Genomic DNA, 18,410 nt, shown 5'->3' on the forward strand with positions numbered 1-18,410 from the left:
TGTTTGATAGCAGGTGGGTGGCAGCAATCTATAGTATCAACTAACTAGTAATTGTAAACTTGTCCCCTTTCACACCCCAAAAAAAAAAAAAAAAGGAATTTAAGTAAAAGTAAGAGAAGAAAATTAGAAATGGTATTGCTTTCCCAAAATAACCACAAACCACAACTAGAAATTAATTCAACCAATTCAATTTAAGCATTTACCCCTTGCTTTGATAGTTAGGATATACTTAATTGGTTTTGAGCAGACAAAAGCTAGGGCTTCTACTAGGGCATGAGCAATGGCTAGTTGACCACTTAGTCAGAAAAGTAATGATTCTCAGTTCAGCCACAGAGAGTATAATTATATAATCCCAATTTTCTTCAATAAGGTTGGTCTGAATGACCCACAAGCATCAACTATTAAATCCTTTCCAATGTGCATAAACTGCCCATAGTTTTGCAAAACCAATGGGCCTTATATTATGAAAGGAATTTAAGCAAAGTTTCTCATTATTAGGTTTAAGACATAAAATAATTCCAAGTTGGCATGTAAGAATATATAGAGAAAAGGAAACTCACATGGAAGGAATTCTGGGGTGTGGAAGCAGCCAATCAGGGAAAATTATCCCCCCTGCATAAATGAAGTTATTAATTTACAATCTGACAATGTCTCCTTAGTTCAGTAGATTGTGCATGCACTTCCATATACTTTGCATGGTACATGCCTAAAAGAAATATTTATCATTATTATGCATCATATCATTAAAATTATAACTTATGCAGTTATGCTCATTATAATACAGTAATTATGTACTTGAATGAAATGAAGGTTACTGTGAAAAACACTATTCGTTTACAAATTACAATTATGATCAAATACCTCCCTAGGTGCACAATATAGTTTGCATCAGCTGATTAATAGACAAGGCATAAAATAATAGCCCAATAACATGGTTTATCAGGAACTGAATTTGGACATATTAGGCTATTACCTATTTCCAATGCACCAAATAATTTCTCTTTTCTTAATTTGCAACTACCATTTCTTCAAATCTAACTGCCTTCTGATTAGTTTTCTATCAGTAAGAATATTCAACCCACTTGCTTATAGCTATATATATTGCATTTGAACTATGCATATTCATTCATTCATTCATTCATTGCTAGAGAAAAGGTGATGGAGATACCTGTAATTGACTTCAGTAAGCTTGCTGGTGAGGAGAGACCTGAGACTATGGCTCTCCTCCATCATGCTTATGAGAAATGGGGATTCTTTATGGTAAGCAATTGTGACTAGTTTGTTATTAAGTTTAGTGTTTGGTACATCATGTGGTCTGATAGCATCACTGCTACCATTCCAAACGGAAGGTCACAGGTTTGAGTCCTGTCCCAATCAAGGATGTTAGCATAATCATGTTGAGCAAATACTATAGATAGGGTTAGATTGTAGATACCAAAATAAAATGTTTAGTGTTTGGTACATCTTCATTCCCTAATTCAAAGCTTTTCATGAATGCAGGTGGAGAATCATGGAATCGAGAAAGAGTTGATGGATAATGTGAAGCAAATGGTGACACAGCATTATGAAGAGAACTTGAAGACAAGCTTCTATAATTCAGAGATTGCTAAGAGTTTGGAGAAAAAAGAAAATACCAGCAAAGGTGACTGGGAAAGCACCTTTTTTCTTTGGCATCATCCAAATTCCAACGCCAATGCATTGAGAAGTCTCCCAAATGGCTTTAGGTAACTCCACCACCTGATTGGATACTGCTTCAATGCTAGAAAAATAAATAAATAGAATGTTTAAATATAAAATTCACATCAGCTATTATGAAAATATTAAATATTTCATCACTATTGAATTTAATGAGAAAAACTCTGCATTATGGTCAATGTATCTTATCTAAAATGTATGTGCATATGCAGCACAATGATGAACAAGTACATTGAACAACTGATCGCCCTAGCAGAAAATCTTGCTGAACTCATGTGTGAGAACCTTGGTCTACAGAAGAGTCACATTAAAGAAGCATTTTTGGGAAGCAACGGTCCTTCTGTTGGAACGAAGGTGGCAGTATACCCTCAATGCCCTCACCCTGAACTACTTAGAGGACTTCGAGAGCACACTGATGCTGGTGGTATCATTCTCTTGCTCCAAGATGACCAAGTCCCTGGTCTTGAGTTCTTCAAAGACGGAAAATGGGTAAAAATTCCACCCTCCAAGAACAACAGAATCTTTGTGAACACAGGAGACCAGATGAAATACTAAGCAATGGAATGTACAAGAGTGCTTTGCACCGTGTCCTGGCTACAACTGAGGGAAATAGACTTTCTATTGCCACCTTCTATAACCCTGCTGCTGATGCCATAATTTCTCCAGCTGCAAAGCTCTTATATCCAAAACAAGTTCGCTTTCAGGATTATCTGAACCATTATGCCAAAACCAAGTTTGCAGACAAGGGCCCCAGGTTTGAGTCCATGAAAAACATGGTCAATGGGAATGAAAGAATCTGTGCCTGAAGGGGAAACTCATTATCATACTATTTGTACTTTTCATTTACTTGTGTGTTTTGCCTTTCAAGGCTGAGTATAAGAGATGCTAATGTATTACCAATATTCAATAAAATATCCGTTTAATCATATGCAAACTTGCATGTGCAGAGTTGCAGATATACACCTTCTCTAGACCACTGCCACCGTATTCAATCAACAACTACCATGTTTCTATCAGTAAGTTTTGGTGCATAGGGTTTGGACATTACCAACTAATTATACAGAAGTTGTCTCAACATAGTAATGTCTTAAAACAATGCCATTTAATATTGAAGATACTGAAATTAATTTTTTTGCAGATGTAGAAATGGAATTAATTAAGAAATTATATAGGAGTTTGTAAAGAAGAAAAACTATTTACCAACATCTAGGAATATTCCCGGCCAAGATGATGAAGACTAGTTCAAACAACATAATAGGCAAATCTATTTCCAGATTCTATCCTGAGTGACTGACGCTTGTAGTTAGAAATCTTTAGAAACTCATCATCACTCACAAGCTAGATAGCTTTGATAGTATAGATTTGGTTACAAGTGTACTTGTGTGTCCAACAGCATCAGTCAGTGCTAGTTTTTGTGACTTCAACAAAGGTGCACACTTGTTCACAAAACATAATAAGAAGTTGCAAAATTTCAAAGACTTTGAAAACTTTTCCGTGGACTTGCAAGACCAATGAACAAGTTGATCGACTGAGTCTTGAGTCAAATGAATATTATAATTCAAGATATTTTGCATCAAGACAAATAATGACTCTGTCCATACCAATTCTCTGCCAATCAAATATCGGTGACAAGGAAGGCAGATAAACTTAGGTGCATCTTTCTGTTCACACAGAAGTCTCTGACAGAGGGCAGAAGCGTGGCCAGGGTGCAAGCATTCTTTCATAATCTTTGTAATGACATCGCAAATGGGGTTGTTTATGCCTCCAACTTTTAGTATCAACGGAAACAACAGAGCATACTCAGCAGCCTTCTGATGAACCTTGCAGTATTCCACTATTGCTGTCATTAGCACCCGAGAAGCAGGTTCTAGGAGACTTAAAAGTTTGGGAAGAACAATTGAGCAAAGAACATAACTTGGCCAACCAAGCTCATCCTCCTCCCCATCCACCAGGTGAGAAATTAAAATTGAAGCAGTCTCATCATCTGCTCCCCATGGTTCAATTATATGGAATAATGCCAAAGCATTCCCTCCCCTGCAAAGCTGTTGAACTTCCCTGGCTAATTCTATTGTTTTAACTGTAGATTCAAAGTTTAGTATCCTGACTTTCAGGCAAACTGCCATTTTTTCAACTCCAGGGTCTAAAGAATAATCATCTTCAGAAAAACCTGCACCAACTTCTTCCATTCTTTCATCTAAATCTTCTTCTTTATTCTCTTCAACTCCAACCAATAAATCATCATTTTCACCATAACTACTGAGTTGCATTCCAGAAATGAGTTCGCTTAGTGACATAGGCAGCCAAGGAAGCACTAAATCATTCTTACTAGCTGCATCTTTAAGCCAATCCGGCAAAGACCAAAATTCATGCTCCATTTTCTCTTCTTCAGCATCCAAGTGTAAGCAAGAAACCTCCTCACATTTTGGTTCTGACAATACATCAAACAACTGCTGTGCAGCCCTCTGTACCCAAAAATCAAGCTCCTTTCCCTCGTTCAAGATCTTCTCAGCAAGCTTACACAAATCTCTTTTCAAAAACATCCTGCTATCATATAAAAGAAACGACAGTATGCGAGCTTGAACTGCATTGGGCAGCGTCCGTATCCACATAACCCTGATCACAAACAAAAGAAAAAAGTGAATCTTGAAACCACAGCTTAAGAAAATATAACAAAGAAATTTCAAAAGAAAAATTACCTTTTCCTGTGATTAGATGGGGATGACGATGGAGAGGATGGGTCTGTGAGATCGATGTCAATTGCTTTTGTGAGTAGTGAAATGAAAGAAGTTGTTGAAATGGATGAAGAGGCGGGATCGAAAGATTGTTGTAGCCAAAGAGAGGCGTCGGCTTCTGGGCATGTAGAGTTCAAGAAAATCTTGAATAGGGGAACCCAAGACTCCATTTTCATTCGCAGAGGTGGTGACTGAGGATCGATGGGAGTGCTTTTGGAGATCGATAAAGCGCGGGAAAATGTTGTTATAAATTGCACTGCGGTCCCTTAAACTTCACGAACTTAGAAATGTGCTGCAATTGTATCAATGCCGACAAGGCGGAGTATATGCGTTTCTCCCCCAAAATAAAAGGGTCGTTTACTTCTATTATTTCTCTGTTTTCTCATTTTTAATTTTTCATTTCTCCCATTTTTCAATTTTCCATCTCTATTTTTCCATTGTGTTTCCATTTCCAATTTTTCATTTCTCTAATTTTTCAATTTTTCATCTCTATTTCTCCATTTTTTCATTTCTCCAGTTTTTTAATTTTGATTCCTCACTCCTCCAGTTTTTTTTATTTTTATTTTTAAATTTCTATCTCTCTCTCATCAAAAAACTAATAAGTCCGAATGAAAGTTATACATTTCACTTATGTCCATTTTTTCGTTACATTTTTAATATAAAGTACTATTATTGGATACATATTTTTTCGCATCGCGCATAAAAAATACTAGTATATATATAATTTTCATAAAAATAAGTTTATAATTTGTTTCATCACATTACAATTATTTCAATCATTTTAATACATAGTTTGATTACACAACAAAATATGCAAAACCTCATTAAATAAATAATAATGAAGCTGTAAAGGACGCCCACAAGCTTAGTAACATTTGAACAGCTAACCTCTCACATAACAAACACTATTCACTCGTGTTTTTCTCCAATTTTGGAGAAATCTAAAATAGGCTTCTCCAAATTTAGTACCTCTCACATAAATCTAGGACGCCCACAAGCTTAGTAACATTTGAACAGATAACCTCTCACATAACAAACTGAGGCTCGAACCCACCACCTCCTATATAAAGGGAAGAGTTTGATGCCACTGGACCACAAGGTCTTTGGCATTGAAGAGATTATTTTAGTAAATAAGTTTTTCATTTTCCATTCTCCCACTCCTCCAATTCGATCTCTATTTTCCCAGAAATATTTTTATTTTTCAATTTCGGTAAACAACCCCAAAATGACCTGCTTTCAAAAGCAATTGAATCAATTTGGCAAGCTATGAGTTTTGGTGATTTGTTAATCTTTTTTATTTGAGCTAGTTTATTTTATTTTGGATCAGAAATTATTTATTTTTTCTTAATTTTTTTTTATATATTTTGGTGACAAGGAAAACTCGCAATTTGATGACATACACTCTTTTCAAGAAGTTGAACTTGGGCATCCTCAAACCTACCCGCATATGCATTTAATTGAGCGATAGGTCGATCAAGTACCCTCGCGACATTCAGAAGGATGTTTTGGTGAGGGTGGATAAGTTCATCTTCCCGATTGATTTTGTTATTCTATATATGGATCCTGACGTAGAGGTGTTACTCATTCTAGGGAGCCCATTTTTTGTCAGTGCTAGGGCCTTTATTGATGTTAGAGAAGGCACACTAGTGATTCGTGTCAGGGACAAATCCGCTAGTTTTGACGTATATAGATTAACAAAGTACTCCATGGAAGGGGATGATGAGTGCTTTTATGTTGATGTTTGCATTAAGGATGTGGATTATTTGTTTGATTTGTCATGTGAGAAAAACTTGTATTCCACGACTTGTGATTTTGAGTGCCCTATTGAGCATGATGATTCCCAAATAAACAATGATGTGCATGAACTACATGAACTATTTGTTGACTTGATTTGTGTGGAAGATTATTTTGATGCATGTGACAATTTGTACATGTGTGATACTACTTGTGTTGATAACGTAAATATTCTTGGTGAAGTTGATGAGAAAATGGTTAGAGGTGATAGGGTTGTTTTTGAAGAATATTGGGAAGAGAGAGATGAGAGTGAATGTGAGAAAAAGACTGAGAGTGAAACAAAGAGTGAGGAAGAAAAAAAGAATAGGGGTGAGAAAAAAATTGAGGGGGAGTTGAAACTTTTGCCCGAACAATTGGACTATGCATACTTGGGGGAGGATTCAACCAAACTAGTGGTGATTTTGGCTAGACTTAGTCCGGATCAAAAAGAAAAGTTGGTGGGAGTGTTGAGAGAAAATAGGGAAGCCATTGGTTGGAAGCTGACCGATTTGAAGGGTATAAGTCCCACAATTTGCACCCATAAGGTTTTGCCTGAAGAAGGAGCCAAACCCAACACAACTGCAACGAAGGCTAAATCCAAACACAAATGAGGTTGTGAAAAAAAAAATGAAATCATCAAGCTCCTTGACGTGGGAATGATCTACCTCATTTCGAATAGTTCTTTCTTGGGTGAGTCTAACACATGTGGTACCAAAGAAAGGGGGATCACGGTAGTAGAAAATGAAAAGCATGAGTTAATACCCACAAGGAAGATGACCAAGTGGAGAGTTTACATTGACTACGGAGGCTTAACGATGTAACTCTCAAAGACTATTTTCCACTATCCTTTATGGATCAAATGGTTGAGTAGGTGAAGGGTTATGGCTTCTATTGTTTCCTAAACGGGATGAGCGACTACTTTCAAATCTTGGTAGTCTTGGAAGATCAAGAAAAGACCACTTTCACTTGCCCATTTGACACATCTGCATACCGAAGGATGCCGTTTGGATTATGTAATGCTTTGACAACTTTCATGAGATGTATTGTAACACCTCCATTTTAGGGTGCATAGTAATGTGAATCGACCCCAATTTTAGAAAATATATGCAACTAAAAAACCTAGAATTTACCAAAACATCCCTTATGATTACAACTCTTTTAATGGCTACATTAGACCTAGACTTGGATTAATGGATCCTAGGTACAAATCGATGCCTAAACTCACTAACCAAGAATGGCCCAAGAAGGTATGAGTATCTAAATCAAATTAATTTTTGATTTCAGGTTACAAGGGCTATTTGGTACGTGGATAGTGGATGCTCAAGGCACATGACCAGAGATAAATCAAATTTGAGCAATTACTGAACAGTTAGTGGTCCAAAAGTGATCTTTGGTGGTGAAACGAGTGGTCAAACCAAAGGGATACGCGATTCCTCGAAGAATGGACTGACAATTAAGGATGTTCCGTATGTAGAAGGGTTAATGTTCAACCTTCTAAGCACAAGTTAGTTCTCGACAAAGGCTACAAAGTAGAATTCTCCAAGGACCAGTGTTGTATCATTAGTAATGAATATGGAGAAACCGTTCTTTTAGCAAGGAGGAAAAAGAACATGTATCTGGTAAATTGGGATTCGTCTATACCGAATATAATGTTTACCTGGTAGATATAGGTAATTCTGACCTTAGTTAGGAATAGCATACCAAACTAAACCATCTCAACTTTAAGGCAATTAATAAGCTAGCCAAAGGAGACTTGGTAGAGGGACTACTAAATGTGACTTATAACAAGGATAGGGTTTGTGAAGACTATCAAAAGGGGAAGCAAATCAAATCCTCGTTTAAGTCCAAATCTATGGAGTCAACTTCTAGACCTTTGAGTATACTCTATATGGATTTATTTGGACCAGTAGATCATGTGAGCTTAAGTAGACGAAAATATACTCTAGTGGTAATAGATGACAACACTAGGTCTACTTGGACAATCTTCTTGAAGAAGAAGAATGAAACCAAAAGGTTACTACCTAAATTGTTAAAGTAGTTGCAAACCGTGAAGGGATCAAGCATTGTGAAAATAGGATCAGATCAGTGTACAAAATTCATCAATCAAGTCGTTGAGGAGTTTTGTGGTTAATTCGGTATTCATCATCAACTGTCAGCTACAAGAATGCCACACCAAAATGGTGTTGCCGAAAGGACAAACCGAACTCTCAAAGAAGCCGCAAGGTCAATGATTGCACTTTTCGGCTTGCCTAAGAGATTTTGGGCTGAAGCTGTTAACATAGGGTGTTACACCCAAAATCGAATAGTCAACAAGGTTCATGGGAAATCATCCTACGAGCTATGAAAAGGCAAGAAACCAGTTGTGAGCTACTTTCACACATTCGGTAGCAAATGTTTTATTCACAACAATGGAAAGACGAATCTAAAGGCATTCGATGAGAGAGCTGAAGAAGGTTTATTTATGGGATACTCAGCAGTCAACAAAGCTTTCAAAGTACTTAAAAAGATAACAATAGTGGTAGAAGAGTCTATCTATGTAGTATTTGATGAAGGTAGCATCAATCGAGAAGTAAGAAAGCTATCAGAAAGGTTCGAACAATTAGAAGTCCAAACAACTAATTAGTCAAAGCCGAGACATGACTCTGAGCATTCAGATCAAAAAGTTAATAAAGAGGAAAGGGTTTGAATCGTTGATTCCGAACAGTTAAAAGATTTTACTATTCGGTTGCCCAACCAGTTGCATCTACATGAACAGTCAGAAGTTGAAGCTACTCCAAATGTTCATGAAGTAAATGAGCAAGCTCATTTAACTTATTTTCAGCCAGATCTATGGTGGTTAAGGAACCATCCACCATATCAATTTATTGGAGATGTAATGCAAGGTGTAAGGACAAGATCATCTATTCGTGAAAGCATGATGGCTTGATTTCTTTCACAAATTGAACCTGAAGTGGCAGAAGAAGCGCTAAGTGATCCTGATTGGATACAAACCATGCAAGAAGGCTCTATCAATTCGAAAGAAATGATGTGTGGTGGCTAGTTCCTTGACTTTCGCACCAAAATGTTATTGGGGCGAAATGGGTTTTTAGGAATAAAATGGATGAACGAAGAGTTATTGTTAGTAACAAGGCTTGACTCGTTGCGAAAGGTTATTGTCAAGAAGAAGGGATAGATTTTGATGAAACTTTCGCACTAGTAGCACGATTTGAGGCAATTCAAATTTTCTTAGCTTACGTCGCCTATAAGGACTTCAAAGTCTTCCAAATGGATGTCAAGAGTGCATTTCTAAATGGACTTTTGGAAGAAGAAGTGTACGTAGAGCAACCACCCGGTTTCATGGTGAATATGAGTGGTGATAAAGTCTACAAGATGAAAAAGACCTTGTATGGATTGAAAGAAGCACCAAGAGCTTGGTATTACACCTTCTCGTGTTTCCTAATCAATTGTGAATTACAAAAGGTAAAGTGGATAAAACCCTATTCCTATCAAGGACGATGAACACATTCTTTTGGTGAAAATCTATGTGGATGATATCATTTTTGGAAGCACTAACCCATTACTAAGCGAGATGTTCTCCAAGCTTATGAAGAGCAAGTTCGAGATGAGTATGATGGGAAAACTCAACTATTTTCTAGGTCTTCAAGTCAAGCAAAGTGAATAGTGAATTTTCAATAACCAAACCAAGTATACCAAAAACTTAATCAAAACATTTGGAGTTGATGGAAAATTATCCATAAAGACTCCAATTAACACTTCATTACGATTGGGCATCGATAATGAAGGAAAGGAAGTGAATCAAGATAAGTATAGTGGAATTATTGGCTCTCTATTGTACTTAACCGCAAGTAGACCAGATATCTCATTTGCCGTGGGAGTATGTGTAAGATTCTAGTCTAACCCTAAAGAGAGTCACCTCACAGCTGCCAAGAAGATCCTAAGATACCTTAAAGGTACGCAAAGTGTTGGGCTTTGATATCCGAAAGGTGGATCATTCAAATTGATTGACTTTTAAGATGTTGATGTTGCTAGATGCAAGATATACCGAAAGAGCACCTCAGAGACTTGTCAATTTCTTGGAGGAATGCTCGTTTCAAGGGCCATGGTTGGCAAGAAGCAAAACTCTATTACTACAAGCACTGTTAAAGTCGAGTATATAGCTGCGGGAAGTTGTTGTGCTCAAGTGCTTTGGATGAAACAATAACTTAAAGATTATGGAATTGAAGCAAAGGAGATTAGCATCAAGTGTGATAACACTAGTGCTATTGCCATAACACACAATCTGGTGTTACACACAAGGACTAAGCACATTGATATCAAGAACATTTTATCTGAGATCATGTTGAGAAGAAGGATATTGTGCTGGAATATGTCAAAACCGAAAATCAACTTTCTGATATAAAAAACCCTTTGAGTGAAAGCAAGTTCTCAACACTCAGACTAAAGTTGGGAATAATTGAGATGAATTAAAGTCAAATTCATCTAAGTGTTCGAGAGGTTATGGAGTACCTTCGAATGATGGTTTGAATTATTGAAAGGAAATGATTTGAAATGTTGGAAGAGAGACCGAGAAAACAAAGATGGCCGAATGGACAAATGGGTATAACCGAATGGATATTTGATAAGATTTGAGAAGCCAATATGGCCAAATGGTTTAAGATGACCGAACGCTTTCAGAAGTAAAAGGGTTTGAATGATTGCCGAATGACTAAAGAGTTTGAATGATCAACATTTAAGAGGAAAGCGAAAGGTGCAAAAGTCAAAGAGATAGGGGGGAACATGTTAAGCCTTTTTACTTCTCGAGTGCTGTTGATGTCGAGTATATAGCTGAATGATCAACATTCAAACCCTTTAAACCATTTGGCCATATTGGCCTCTCTATTACTACAAGCGTTGTTAAAGTCGAGTATATAGCTACGGGAAGTTGTTGTGCTCAAGTGCTTTGGATGAAACAATAACTTAAAGATTATGGAATTGAAGCAAAGGATATTAGCATCAAGTGTGACAATACTAGTGCTATTGCCATAACACACAATCTGGTGTTACACACAAGGACTAAGCACATTGATATCAAGAACATTTTATCTAAGATCATGTTGAGAAGAAGGATATTGTGTTGGAATATGTCAACACTGAAAATCAACTTGCTGATATTCTAAAAAAACCTTTGAATGAAAGGAGGTTCTCAACATTCAGACTTGATTTGAGAATAATTGAAATGAATTAAAGTCAAATTCATCTAAGTGTTCGAGAGGTTATGGAGTACCTTCGAATGGTGGTTTGAATTATTGAAAGGAAATGATTTGAAATGTTGGAAGAGAGACCAAGAAAACAAAGATGGCCAAATGGACAAATGGGTATAACCGAATGCATATTTGATAAGATTCGAGAAACCAATATGGCCAAATGGTTTAAGAGGACCGAATGGTTCGAGAAGTAAAAGGGTTTGAATGATTGCCGAATGATTAAAGAGTCTGAATGATCAACCTTTAAGAGGAAAGCGAAAGGTCTGAGAGTCAAAGAGACAGGGGGGAACATGTTAAGCCCTTTTACTTCTCGAGTGCTGTTAAAGTCGAGTATATAGCTGAATGATCAACATTCAAACCCTTTAAACCATTTGGCCATATTAGCCTCTCTATTACTACAAGCACTGTTAAAGTCAAGTATATAGCTGCGGAAAGTTGTTGTGCTCAAGTGCTTTGGATGAAACAATAACGTATGGCTTGTTTGGTTGGATGTAGTTTGGGGGGAATTGCAATTCATTGAATTGTAATTCAGTGAATTCCCCAACTACAGTGTTTGGTTGGAGGTAATTGCAATTCCGCACAATTGCAATTCCCTCCAAATTATGAATTGCAATTCATGCCCCCCCCCCCCATGAATTGCAATTCGGTGGAGACGAGGGGCAATTTGTTGGTGTAAAGACAATTTTGCCCCTCCTCCCATAACCTTTCTCTTTTTTTTTAAAAAAAAAATTATATTATTATTATTATTATTATTATTATTTTGAAAGAATTATTAGTATTATTATTATTATTATTATTATTTTGAAAAAATTATTATTATTATTATTTGAATGAATTATTATTATTATATTTATTATTATTATTATTATTATTATTAGTTTTGAAAGAATTATTATTATTATTATTTTTGAATTATTATTATTATTATTATTATTATTATTATTACTACTACTACTACTACTACTACTACTATTACTATTACTATAACATCTACCACAACATAAGGGCATTTTAGTCATTTTGTTGCTTCTTACTTTTCAATTCGTTGTACTCGTATTTCCGCATACCAAACACTGTAATTTCAATTCCTACTTTATTCATTGAATTGCAATTCCACCGAATTACAATTCTTTTCCCCCCTAATTCCTTCCTCCCAACCAAACGCCTTGTTAAAGATTATGGAATTGAAGCAAAGGAGATTAGCATCAAGTGTGACAACACTAGTGCTATTGCCATAACACACAATCTGGTGTTGCATACAAGGACTAAGCACATTGATATCAAGTACATTTTATTTGTCAACACTAAAAATCAACTTGCTGAAATGATGCAAAAGGTTGTAAGAGAGACCGAGAAAACAAAGATGTCCGAATGGACAAATGGGTATAACTGAATGGATATTTGATAAGATTCGAGAAGCCAATATGGCCAAATAGTTTAAGAGGACCGAATGGTTCGAGAAGTAAAAGGGTTTGAATGATTGCCGAATGATTAAAGAGTCTGAATGATCAACATTTAAGAGGAAAACGAAAGGTGCGAAAGTCAAAGAAACAGGGGTGCACATGTCAAGCTGTTTTGGTAATATATGTACTTTTTACCGGTATTACTTTTCAAAAATAGCAGGAAAAATGTATTCCCACTAGTGCACGTCTCTGCGCATAATCTAACATGATGAAAAGGGCATTTATTGCCATTTTCACTCCTATTTAATGCTCTTTTCATCTTTTTAGTTATCTTTCCTTATCTTATCAGACCTACCATACTTATAACCCAAAACATCAAAATACCTTTTACAAATCAAACTTTTAAAGGGCATTTATGACGTTTGGCCAGTTGCAATTTAGTTTGCTTGTATTGGAAAGTCTAAACCCGACCCATCCTCAACAGGTATTTAAACCTAAAACCTGGCCTTCCAACCTATTTTTTCGCGAATTGAAAAAAGTAAAAGCCTTTTTCTTTCTCAAACTCTCTCAATCTACTCAATGAACACAAAAGCCCCATTAATGGCTACCCTAACTTCCTCCAGCGCATCCAATGCCTCCATTCCATCTACTCATATTAACGACCTGCCAGTTCTAACCGAACTGAGCACGAAGGTCAATAGTGGTTTAATGTTAGACAAGGATGGCTACCTCAAGCACACCACTAACAGGGTAACGACTGAGAAGATTTTGAAATGTTAGTGTTAGGAACATGTTGTAATTAGATATTTATGATATATACCAAATGATTAGGAATTTTAGTCCTCCCCATTTACTTTCAATTTTAGACTTAGGTTGTTTCTACTCAAACTTTGAATAGTCTAGATTGTAACTCAAGAAGTCACATTTCGAATAGTCAACACAATTTGAATGATAACTTGAGAGGTTACATCTTGGTTAGTCACAATAAAAGATTCGAATAGTAACTCGAATGGTTACCTTTTAGAATAACTCGAAGATGAAGACTTTAAGAGTTGAAAACTTAAGATGAGGATTTGAATAGTAGAAGTGCAAGATCGAAAAGTTGAAAAGGTCGAATGGTGGAAGGGCCTACCTTTCGAAGTAAAAGGTGGAACGTATGGCAAGGTCAACCATTCGTATCCGAGAGGTTGTAATGGTTTAAGGCTCAAAATGTTAACTCGAATAGTGACAGTTAACCATTTGAAAAGCACAACTTGAGACATTCTCTAAGCCAACAGTTCGAAACCTTAAAAATATGAGTGAATGTATCCTAGTCAAAAAGAGTCCTATAAACACATCCCAAGGTAGATTTTTCCTTAAAAGCCTAGATAATTTGTGCAGAGCAAAAGTGTGATACCCAGTTTTCCTTTTCGGACCTACAATTCTTTCCTCCCTTTATCTCTTTTGAGTTCTTAGTTCATTACAACTTTCTAAATATTGCTATGAGTATAGTTATCCTGTAGCTTGTTCATGATATTTAGCATAATATATTATTTTTAGTAAATATATTATTTTGAATATAACAAATATTTTTGCGAGTCTTGGTACATTATTTTCATACATATATTATATCAAATTATTTTGGTCCACTCCTAAATTATTTACATCCTAATACATAAATAAATAAAAAATTATATGCTATGTATGTATATGCTCGACACACACACACACACACATGTATATGTATGTATGTATATATATATATATATATATATATTTATTTATTTATTTATTTATATTTATATTTATATATATATTGTGTCACATAACCTTATAATAAAGACAAATATATATACATGTATATATGTTAGTATTTGGTGTAACCTCTCAAATACTATAACTTATGATCATTGTACTTCATAATATTAAAACTTATGATCATTATATCTCATTATTTTCCCTTTAATTCCCTTCAGGAGTGTTTAAGTGTGAGGAAACCCTTTCTTCTTCTTTCCTTGGTGTTTGGCCGAAAAAACATAGCTCTTGGGGAAGGAAGAATTATCCATTCTTCTTATTCTTCCTCCTTACCGTGATTCACAAAAAAAATAAATTTTCTTCCCTTCTTCAAGTATAGAACTTGTGACACCTTGTACCTTCCTATTATTATTTTAGATATAAATATTTAAAATAAGGGTCTATCTTCTTGTTATTAATTATTTCTAAACCTAACTATTTTGGAATGGGTCCGGATTAATATATTCATGTATGGCTTATTATCATTCTATTAACTAAACTACCCTAAGCCCATGAGTGTATATTCATATGTATTTCAAAACTAGTCTTGAACCTAAATTATAAAAGCCTAAGGATTTAGCCTCCCTCCTAATTATAGCCTTAAACCCAAAGTGGTAGGCCCAACTTTCCAATTATCGTCTAACCCCTTTTTGGTAACCCTACTATGTATAGTATATATATTATATGTTTTGGACAGTAGCAAACGTTTACCCCAATCCTCTATGCCTCTCGTCTCTCATCTCTCTCGTCTCTCTCTTAGCTAAGCAGCATCAATAGAGGACTCCGGCAAGAGCCTCACTTCCCTCAAATAGCTATCTTCTTCCCTTCTCTCCCTCATCGACGTCCATGACAGAGCTAGGCGGTGGTGGTCCCCACTTTTCGTCGACGGCATCCCAAGTGCAAGGCAGCAGCGGTGGAAGTGGACGGTAGCCTCCCTACAGTGCAACGCAAGTGTTGCAGCTTCCGCTTTCGGCAAGCTACGAACGGCCATGGCAACTCCGGCGATGAAGCAGCGAGAAGAGGCAGCGAGAGGAGGCGGCATTGTGCGTCCCCTGCTCTTCCTTTCCGGTGAGCAGTGCTGCGGCGGGGAAGTGGCGGATGATGAAGACGGCTTCCTCTTCCATGTTCGATGTGATCGGAGCAATAGCGGTCAGCGTCGGTGGTGATCTCTTCCCCGTCCAGCGTACGCAGCAGCAGCGGCGTTCCCCTCCCCTGCTTCCGACGGTTTCGCGACAACGGTCCAGCGGCGACATGCCTTCTCTCTTCCTATCTTCCATCAATGGTGGCTGAAAGATCGTATGAAGGGTGGTTGTTCGGTGGTAGCAATTTCATGGCAGGAAGGAGATTGATTAGCATCTTATTTTAAGGTAATCTTAGGTTTAATCGTTAAGTTTAGGAATTATTATTATTATTATTATTATTGAATGGATTAGGTAGTGTTTAGTTATCTAGCTTAGTATCGTACTAGTAATTAGTACTGGATCATGGTTACGAATCAATGTCCATTAGCATTAATATTAGCTTAAGGATTATAGTTTAGTTATGGATTAAGTGCTAATGATCATTGTCAATGCATAAATGATGCTTATAGCTTAATTGGGGATTTGTTAGTGATTACCTATTAATTATGAGAGTTAGTATCATTTTTGCTTAATGATGGAAATTAAGAAATATCTAGGTGGTTGATTAATAATGGACCTAGATCATTACTTGGGGTGGTTGGTAATTAAAGATGGACTCAATTGGTTCACAGGTTCCCTAATTGTGGTCTAGCTTGTGAGATGAGCCTAGGATTGATGTTGCTTGGATTGATGAGCTTCAAGAGGTAACACTCCATGTCTCACAAAATCTACTTTCACTCTCTTAATTATGTGTTTTGGTGTATTGTGGAATCCTGTGAATTATTTCCTTGAAATAGCTTGTGTATTGGTTAATTCTTGAGCCTATCTTGCATGTTCTTGGATTGTGTTAGTCACTCTTGATCCTTGGTATGATTGGTGTTATTTTGATGGATTCCATATATTATTTGACCTCTGAGATGTGTAATCTGATCATAACCTGAGTACTGGAATGACCTACTGTGTTCATCGCATTATTGTCTGTCGAGTCTGAGTATTCTGAGCGTTGGGTTTGTTCTTGCGGAAGTGCCCGGTGGTATAATGTGTCCCGCTGAACCATTCCACAAGAACAACAGCGGTAGAGTGCGGCGGTGAGGTGTGTTCGGTGGAACCCCTCCGTCCCTTCTTGCAGATCGAGTTGGCGGTCTGGTGTGCTCCACTGGAGTGTTCCGCCAGTACACTTCCTTCTCTGATTCTAGTATGTGTTTTGTGGTCCAGTGATCTGTTGTTCTATCTTTGATTCTTGAAGTATATTCTGAGAGTTTTGTTGAGTTTATTACCTTGATTATTGATGGTTGATCCATTGATCTTGGTCCTTGATGTTGGAGTATTGGTTGAGTATTGTTGGTTTGACTCTTTAGTTGATACCTTGAGAATGTTGTCGTATCATTCATATTCTAAACCTGAGTACTTCTTGGTATGAGTATTTCCTTTGGAAATGAGTATGAGTTTGTTATGTTGTGGTCTTGGATTCTGTGATTGATTACTTGAATTCCATGTTGTTGTGTATACCCCTTTGGATTGGAGGAAATTGAGCTTTGGCTCTTATATGTATATATTATTATGGTTTGGAAGAAATTTAACTTGTATGCTCCTATTATCTGATATTATGATCTTTGAATCATATTGTGGTTTGGAGGACTTTTGGTTTGGAAGACTTTTGGTCAGGAGGCTGTGAGCTTTAACTCCAGGGTGTGTACGGTTGGATTGGTGTTATGGATGGACTGGTGAACCCGGCTGGACAGGTGTTATGGTTGGATGAGGAGTAAAGGTTGGAACAACCCTAAGCCTATTCTGTGTTCTTGGTTGTGCCACTCTATGTTGAGTGCCTTGAGCTTATTGATTGGTCAGTTATACTTGTTTGTTGTCCAGTTGAGGTCGTGCTTTGTTTGAGTGTCGTATTGTTGAATCGTGGTATTGTGGATTCATTCCTTGATAATTGAACTTGTAGAGATGTCTTTGGTTTATGATTCATTCTGCTTGATTCATTGTTGAGTCTCCTGTTATTTAAACAATGATAGTTTTGTTGGCATATATTCTATATGCGTGTGTAAAACCTATTTACAAAGCTATGATATATTATTATATCCTTACGAGTGCGAGTGGAGTATTACTTAGCATTTTTTTGCTAATATTTCTAACTGTTTTCCAGGTATGGAGTAGAACCTGCACGCGAGAGTGCTAGTCTTTAGTTCTATTCCTCTGTTATGATTCTAGCCTAGTAGTATTTTAGATGTTTTGACTTTGGGCCTGCGTGCCTTAGAACTTGGTGAATGTAATAATGGATTAGATTGTGTTTGTTTTGAGGATTTTGAGATTATGTTTTTGAATTCGCCTTAGCATCTAGGCCTTGTGGACTTAAATGTGGCGTAGCACCCCTCATGTGATATAGAATCGCTTCCGTATTACTGTTGTTTAAGTGTTGAGATTCCTTAGCTTTACCTTAAGTTTATTGCTTATCTCAGCTTATAGTTCAGGGGTGTTACAGAACTCCCCTCTCAACAAAGATATCTTGTAAGTATTGTCTCATTCTCCCTTTTCTTATTTTAGTATGGGGTAGATAGTAGTAGTATTACTAAAATTCTTGTATGTATATTCTTATATGAGTTTTGTGTTTCCTTGTTATTGTTATTGTGGTGGGTTATCCCCTGTTTGTGGAGTACTCTGTAGGAA

At 36.6% G+C, this 18,410-nt stretch overlaps 1 protein-coding gene, 1 long non-coding RNA gene and 1 pseudogene across 2 annotated transcripts; 2 read left to right on the forward strand and 1 right to left on the reverse strand.

The window, feature by feature from the left end:
• Positions 1–1,140: 1,140 nt before the first annotated feature.
• LOC116021055 lies at positions 1,141–2,637 on the forward strand (annotated as a pseudogene).
• A 123-nt stretch (positions 2,638–2,760) lies between these two features.
• LOC116021156 lies at positions 2,761–4,687 on the reverse strand. The gene is made up of 2 exons (XM_031261767.1): positions 4,392–4,687; positions 2,761–4,308 (listed from the first exon to the last, which is right to left on the reverse strand). The coding sequence occupies exons 1-2, from the start codon at positions 4,601–4,603 to the stop codon at positions 3,027–3,029; spliced, it is 1,494 nt and encodes a 497-aa protein (XP_031117627.1). The 5' UTR covers positions 4,604–4,687; the 3' UTR covers positions 2,761–3,026.
• Positions 4,688–15,346: 10,659 nt separating this feature from the next.
• LOC116018969 lies at positions 15,347–18,156 on the forward strand. The gene is made up of 3 exons (XR_004098652.1): positions 15,347–15,986; positions 16,373–16,444; positions 17,890–18,156. It is a non-coding gene; the product is annotated as an uncharacterized LOC116018969 (long non-coding RNA).
• Positions 18,157–18,410: the final 254 nt, after the last annotated feature.

Source organism: Ipomoea triloba, chromosome 5 (genome assembly GCF_003576645.1).
Source record: "Ipomoea triloba cultivar NCNSP0323 chromosome 5, ASM357664v1".
Taxonomy (NCBI): domain Eukaryota; kingdom Viridiplantae; phylum Streptophyta; class Magnoliopsida; order Solanales; family Convolvulaceae; genus Ipomoea; species Ipomoea triloba.